General features: G+C 33.1%; 2 protein-coding genes across 2 annotated transcripts; one reads left to right on the top strand and one right to left on the bottom strand.

Moving 5' to 3' along the window:
* Positions 1 to 1,217: 1,217 nt before the first annotated feature.
* Positions 1,218 to 5,657, bottom strand: LOC131620528 (uncharacterized). The gene is made up of 7 exons (XM_058891643.1): positions 5,190 to 5,657; positions 4,575 to 4,933; positions 4,318 to 4,470; positions 3,898 to 3,990; positions 3,512 to 3,570; positions 2,209 to 2,302; positions 1,218 to 1,797 (listed from the first exon to the last, which is right to left on the bottom strand). The coding sequence occupies exons 1-7, from the start codon at positions 5,596 to 5,598 to the stop codon at positions 1,573 to 1,575; spliced, it is 1,392 nt and encodes a 463-aa protein (XP_058747626.1). The 5' UTR covers positions 5,599 to 5,657; the 3' UTR covers positions 1,218 to 1,572.
* Positions 5,658 to 5,827: 170 nt separating this feature from the next.
* Positions 5,828 to 7,682, top strand: LOC131620529 (nascent polypeptide-associated complex subunit beta-like). Its single transcript, XM_058891644.1, has 6 exons — positions 5,828 to 5,918; positions 6,472 to 6,539; positions 6,788 to 6,936; positions 7,046 to 7,102; positions 7,250 to 7,288; positions 7,373 to 7,682. The coding sequence occupies exons 2-6, from the start codon at positions 6,472 to 6,474 to the stop codon at positions 7,540 to 7,542; spliced, it is 483 nt and encodes a 160-aa protein (XP_058747627.1). The 5' UTR covers positions 5,828 to 5,918; the 3' UTR covers positions 7,543 to 7,682.

The raw sequence follows: 7,682 nt of genomic DNA, 5'->3' as shown, positions 1-7,682 counted from the left end.
ACCAATCAAATATTTGTAAACATTTATAGTTATAAGTGATATTTGTAAATATTGATAATTATTAAGCATATTAGATTTATCATGTTGTTGGTGATTTACTACGTTTATATCATTAAATAATTAATATTTGTTGTTATTACATATTTTATAATAATTATAATTAAATATCAACAACAATCAAATCTTATTAAATGGTCTAAGATAAGAATGAGCTTACCAATGTAATTTTTACTAACTCCGGTAAATTTTACTATTGAAACTCACTATTTTCACGGGTCACTATCACCACAATACTTTTTTTTTTTATTCAATAAAATATTTGTACATAATTATAATTATAATATAAGTGATATTTGTAATATTTCACTTTCAAGGATGATGTTTCACATTAACATTTCTAAGTATATTTCTAAAAATCATTAAGGTATATGTGCTCATTTCGTTTGTACTATATTATTCACATTAAGATATGAATTACCCGTACGGACTTACGGGTCTTCTACTAGTTTTTTTAAAACATAAATTACTTTGAGTCGTTTATTTAATTTTTTTTTACAATTGATTTTATAAAATTGATATTTTTTATTATGATAAAAACACAATATTATTTTTACAAGAAAAAAAAAACCCTTTAAATTTGAATTATCAAATATATATTTTTTATAATCCGTAGCAAATAAACAGTAGTATAAATTAGTACTAGTATTAATTTTTTTTCTTCTTGTTTGTGTGTTTTAGAAGTGTGAATGATTGCTTTATTAGTGTGAATGATTGCTTTATTAGTGTGAATGATATTAAAAGTTATGGTAAATTTGCAGAATACTCGTGATCATCCTGCTCAAAATATTAATTGGAAAAATATGATATGGAATAAATTTATCCCTCCCTCCAAATCCCTGCTAATTTGGAGACTGATGCACAACAAGTTTCGAACCGATAGAACTTAGTCTTGTAGAGGATGTCATCTTTCTTCCATTTGCAGCTTCGGCGAGTCTAACTTAAAAACAACAACTCATCTTTTATGTTCCTGCTCAGTTGCCTCAAAAATCTGGTCTAGGCTGAATTCTATAATCAACATCAACTGCAAGCATGACTCAGTTGCTGACCTATGGGAGATCTGCAATAGGGCCTGGTCTCCTCATCAAATGTTCATGCAACATTTTATCGACTCTACTCCCGTGACAATCCCCTTAAAACTTTTACTAACAACAACCATGTTAACATTGATTAACAGAGTCGTCGAGTCATATTTCATTCCGGTATTACACAATTGATACACTTCATAAAATTTCTATACTTCACACACTTTTACAAATGCTTAAACTATTCCACAAATTCAAATAACCTCTTTCAAATCTGCATGGATCCATCTAACAAAAAAAATTCTGTTTCCCAACAATTTCTGTTTCCAGGCCAGAGGTTGAAATGGTATCTGCGGTATTCTTCTATCTTCCATCCAATTTTATGTCATATAAAAAAAAAAATACCTATACATATCTATTAAACTGTCCAAACTGGATACACTCTATATCTTGTGTTTCAAGGACTTATATACAAACAAAATAAAGAAATTTATATTCTTTTCTGAACTGCAAGAAGTAGTACAACAAAAATAGGAGAAGTTAGAAAAAGAAAATACAGAATAACCTGATTCATTGAACTTTCTTTAACCACTTCATCTTTAACTTTAACGGTGTAGTCTATTTTCTTTTCAATAAAGGCATCGAAATAACTCTCATAGAATGTGTTCTTCGAATAACTTGAAGAACCTGTCCTCACCTTCATCATTTCCATAGCCTGCAAGAGTTCATGTATAAGAAATATCCAATGAAAATATATTTATTGTAGTTTACATTCAAATCAATATTCTTTTTTTATTAGCAAAGAAAGAAAATCACTACCATGGAAAGAAAACAAAGCTTAAGAACAAGTTGAGCAGAAGCAAGCAATACGACAGAGCTAGATCCAAATATGTTTAAATGTAGAAAAATAAATTCGATTTTCCTTACTAAAATTCCCCATTTTTACTTTTATTATAAAGTAAAGTTGGAGAATGGATGTCCATTTACAAGCTTTCATGTAAAAAATGTTGCGAAATATTTTCAAGGGAATCAACTATTGTAAAATTTCCTATTAGTTATGTGTTGCACTGGTATTTAGCAAATCATTTTACATAACCTCCTAAACTTAAAAGCCACCGGAAACTACCTGAAAACTGAACGTGAAATGTCTTGCTTTCTTGCTTACTTGAACATTTGGGTGAGATTGAAGCTTTTCATACATACTTCGAGCTTCACTGTGCCTGTCAATCATTAAAATATATTGGAAACTTTTTTATTAAGAAGAAAAAACAGTTCATTAATAATCAGCAAAACACATACACTTCTATGGTTGTTTATGAATGAAGTCCTAGTTGTAGACGACTGGCAGTGACATGTTTATATAATTTAAACTGTTAACTGATACTACAAGTTAGGAGTATATCAATAAAAGTTGCAGTTCAACTTCAATAGATTACATGGTGTGTAGATAAAATATAGTTGAGTTTCAGCAAGGAAATGATATTATTCTCCCCCTTCCCCAGTCTAAGATTTCACCGCTTTTCGTGTAGTAGCTAGCATTAGCGAAATCCCATCTAAGTCTTCACTATGTATTCGTTATATCTCATCCCTTGCATACTTTGATGGAAAAAACCGCACACCAAGGACAGAAAATAGAAATCCATAAAAAACACAAATAAAATGAGAACGACACAATTAACATGATACAGGGGCGCGGGTTTGAACCCGCGACATCCCACTTGTTCACCTTTAAAGGGAGAATTCCAGCCACTAGGTTACTTGATAAAAAAACAATTATATTCACTATCTCAGAACAAGATTGCAACTTTTGGGTAAACTTGAAAATCCATTCCAAGTGGTTACAAAGTTACAATACTATGTATCCCTACGCAAGGATTGCAATAGACATTCTCACTATACAAGTTATCAGTCACACTTGCTCAATTATCTTAGACTTGGGATGTTTGTACAAGTTTCAAAGATTAGCTTTTCAGTAGTCAATGAAATATTTCCAAGAACAGGAGATAGACTTATTTGAGACACCGAAGGAGGTCCACGGTTCAAACTTATGAAAACTATCAAAACCATTAACTTACCAAAATTTTCCTCTTAAAAACTTATTTGAATCCAAATTTCTGAATTAATCTCGACAGTGATGACAATGTTGGAGACAACAAGGCAACCCAAGACAAACCTATTGAACCGAACACAATGCAATATTATGACCTGTTTTAAAAACTACTCAATTATTTAACCTTTTAAGTTAAACTATATGATCTATAGCTAACTTTGAAAGACAACACAGTTGTGCTTTGAGTGTATCATGATGCACAAACCCGAAATAACTACCTTGCATATGTAAATTACAGTGTCTTCAATCCTATGTAGAACACAACAAGGTATAATATTACATGAGAAATTTAGATATGTCAAGAACATTACAAACATACCTACTGAGGGAGTCTAGACAAATCGACCACTGTAAGGCTGCTAATCCGTGGAGCTCACTCTGCACAGACATGTTCAATTTCATACACATATTCCTCCATATATATGTTTTCCTAGTTTCCCTGCTAGAGTATATGTTATGCATGACATTCAAAAGTTCAAATGTTAAGCACAATGTAATGCTCAACAAATCTGAAAATAATTTTTAAAAGGACAATCAAAATACCCTTTTGGTTTGAAGAAAAAAAAAAGTTCATCTCATTCCACTGGTGCTTTTATTGTGTCTACCTTCATCAAGCATGATATTATGTTCTTACTGGAAAGATAGACATGCATTCCCCCACCGCTAAAAAACTGGCACGTAAGTGATTGAAATATAAGCGTGTACCTGGAAGGGTAGTTTATCAATAACCTTCTCATAGTAGGGTAATGCATCCTTCAGTTTTCCCGCATCCATTAACAAGTCCCCTTTGTTCAATTCCTATGAATATTGTATACAATTCATGAAATAAAATTATGTTTGAATTACTAAGCAACAGATAAACAATTAAAGAGGCTAATAACTAATTAACAAGCAATAGCAACTATCTAGAGCCTTGCACATTATTTTTGAAATTGAACAATATAATTTTTGAAAAACAAATAAAATAAAGAGAGGTGATCATCTTAAGCCATCAATTTCTTTTTCCTTACAAATTTAAAATATCCTCACGCGCATACAAATATTGCAGAGAGAACGAAAACAATACATATGTTTTAAAAAAGGAAATGATGGCAGCAAGATTTTGGGATGCAAATATATGCTTACCTCCTGGCACTCGGCTTTTAACTTTGGATCAATATTTAATCCATATTTCTTCTTGTAAGAAGCAAGCACTTGCTTTGTGCGCTCTTCTTTTGTAGCTTTTTCTTCAGCAGTCTCTAAAACTTCTCCAGGAAGTATAACTCTTCCACCTCCAAACTGAATAGGCCGAGAACCAAAAATGTATATTTGAAAGGGAAATCATATCAGTATCACAAACAAGTGAACTATAAAGGTTCATATTGCAAATACTAAATACATACTGTTTTTGAAATATTGTTAGGTCTGGGAAATACACCCCATGTAGAAACTTTTGGCTTGTACAGATCTGACTCATCTTCCGATGTCTGTTCAGGCTGCGATGTCTGTTCACGTTGCGGAGCTTTTGTTTTTGTATCGAACTTGGTTGAGTCTCCGACGATAAACTCCACCTCAGGTAAGTCACCATCTAAGTAGGGGTCTGAAAAAGGAACCAGACCAGCCGGAAGTCCCCTTGTCTTCGGCTTATCCGCAAAACCAAGCCCCACAAAATCCATCTTTGAAACAGACAGTTCTACTTTCTTACCAACACTTTTGTCATTCATATTTTCATCCCATGTCCTCACACTCCCTCCCTGTAATCCTATTTATTTTAAAACAAATAAATACATAATAAACACATGTTATATAAGTGCTTATCTATAAACTGTTTTTAGATCATTTATAAGCTGTTTCAATAAGCTATTCTGAAGAGCTTGCAGTAACAAGTTGAAAACAGTTGCATAAATTTCTTAAAAAGTTTCACAGGCATTTATACAAATAGATAAGCTGCAACATATCATAAGCTGTTTTCATAAATTAAGTTCATTAGAATAAGCTCAAATAAGCCAATTATTTACCTTGATCAGTTTCACTAACAACAACTTCTTTATTCTGCTTATACTTTCTAGCCTTCTCCATAGCAATCTTCAATCTATCCGGCATATCCTTTTTCCCTCCATCAACAACATTTGGATTCACTTTAACCGAATTGTCTCCCTCACCACCACTTTCCTCAATTCCCAAACTAGAGTTAGATTTAATCGATTTTTTATAAGCTTTAGCTTTTTCAAACGCGAGCTTTATACGATCAACAGGAACAGTTTTTTTAGCTTCAATCGAATTAATAACTTCAGAAGATTCCTCGCTGTCGGGGTTCTTAACACAACACAACTTCGAAGATTTTAGCGTTGTTGGAGGAAGCATCACCACCCATCCCACGTTTATGTTTGGTTTCATCAGCATAGAAGAGAGCCATAGCGAAGCCATTAGAAAATCTAAAAGAATAATAATAATATAAAAAACAAAATATTCATCACCACTCAAAACTCAGCATGAACGTGTAAAGTAACTGTGTTTGTTGATACTCTCTTAGATAACTCGGGTTTGGGTTCAGATTCCGAATCGGGTAATGGGCTTTTAGTATTGGGCCTATATATCCGGCCCAATTATTTTTGTTTTTATTTTAATAAAAATAAAAAAGGTACTAGGGTTTTATAGGTATAAGAAGGGTCCTTATCTGGTTGCGTTGTTTCGTTCTTCTTCGCGGTGAGGCTTACCCTGTGTCTAAAATCACTGATTTAACAAAGGTACTTTCTTTACTACTTCACTATTTCATTTCACTGATTTTTTGTTTTGTTGTATCTTGTTTTCCGTTGTTGTGTTGGTTTTTTAATTCTTCAGGATTTGACCTAATTACTATGCCTTGTGTTGATTTCGAATTCGTTCTATTTTTCAATTCCATTTTTTTTATCATTTTAGTTTTTTAGGTCTCTGTTTTTCCCAAATCAATCATTTTTAGTTGTATATTGAGCTTTGAGATACTGATTTTTGAAGGGTGGTTGAGAAGTTTTGTTTTCCTTTCAGATTGGATGTGGTTTGTATAGCATTTTTTTTCTGGAATATGGGTTCATGGGTTCAGATTAATATGCATGTGTAAAGCCGAATTTAGCTTCTTTAACTTGGGATTGTTGAGGATTTATTTGAATTCACATTTCTAGCTTGCTTATGTTATACAGTGTTATCAAAGTGTTGTCAAGTTTCCACCATGTATTTCAATTATACAACCTACTCTATGGAGGTCTTCCCACTCCATATTGAGTTTTGCTACTGATGTTTTTAGTTTTTGTACCTTTTACCCAGATGAATCGTGAAAAGTTGATGAAGATGGCCGGTTCGGTTAGAACTGGTGGAAAGGGTACCGTCAGAAGGTATTTTTGAAGCCTAACTTTGGTCTTTTCTAATATAACTTGGTTGTCATTTTTTACCTGTTATAGTTGTCCTGTTAATTAGTTCTGTCATTAGTCATTGGAGTCACTGGGCATATGTTGGCATGAGCTTTAGTTCTCATAAATATCAGTTGTTTCTCAATTTTCTTGTTTAGTTGTTTTGTTGTGAATCCACAATGCTTTTGTTAAGTTGAATTATCTCTTGATGATGTGCCTTCTTATTACTGTAGAAAGAAGAAGGCTGTCCATAAGACAACAACTACAGACGACAAAAGGCTTCAGAGTACCTTGAAGAGAATTGGGGTGAATGCCATCCCACAAATTGAGGAGGTCAATATCTTTAAAGATGATGTTGTCATCCAATTCTCAAACCCCAAAGGTGATGACAGTCTACTATATTTCAGCATTAATACTTTTAATATGACAGGTTTTCTGTATATTGCTTTTAAGATTTTGCTGACATTTAAATTGGATTGTTTTCTTTGCAGTTCAAGCGTCCATTGCTGCTAATACATGGGTTGTTAGTGGTGCTCCACAAACCAAGAGTAAGATAATACACCCTATTCATTTTAGAGTACACTAAGGCATTGCTTTGCACAATTTTTTTGAACTACCTTCTATAACGTGCTGCTTATTTTATGGCTGGTTATTTGCCGTTGTATGATGTTAAAATTTAATCTCCCCTTCTGCAGAGTTGCAAGACATTCTTCCCAGCATTATCCACCAATTAGGTATGTGCTTTCAACATTTTCAAAGTCGTGTTTGGTGTTTAGTGTCCTTCCCATCTTAATGTTTTGAATATTATTAAAATACAGGGCCAGATAATTTGGAAAACCTGAAGAAGATAGCTGAGCAGTTCAATAAGCAGGTTCCTGAAGCAGGTGCTGGCGCAGCCACAGCTCAAGAAGAGAATGATGATGATGTTCCGGAGCTTGTCCCAGGAGAGACTTTTGAGACAGCTGCTGAGGAGGCTAAGGATAGTTAGAGTGTTACTGTGTGCCATTTTGTGTTTTTTCAACAAAGAAAATCTTGATTTTCATTTAAGTATTTTAGGTTGTTTTGTTCTCCTGTCATATACTTTAAACAGTCTGAATACTTGAATTTAATCTGTTTTCACTTGTCTAA

Source organism: Vicia villosa, linkage group LG7 (assembly GCF_029867415.1).
Source record: "Vicia villosa cultivar HV-30 ecotype Madison, WI linkage group LG7, Vvil1.0, whole genome shotgun sequence".
Lineage (NCBI taxonomy): Eukaryota > Viridiplantae > Streptophyta > Magnoliopsida > Fabales > Fabaceae > Vicia > Vicia villosa.
The sequence above is the reverse complement of the archived record's forward strand: the minus strand, read 5'-3'. Positions and strand labels throughout refer to the sequence as shown.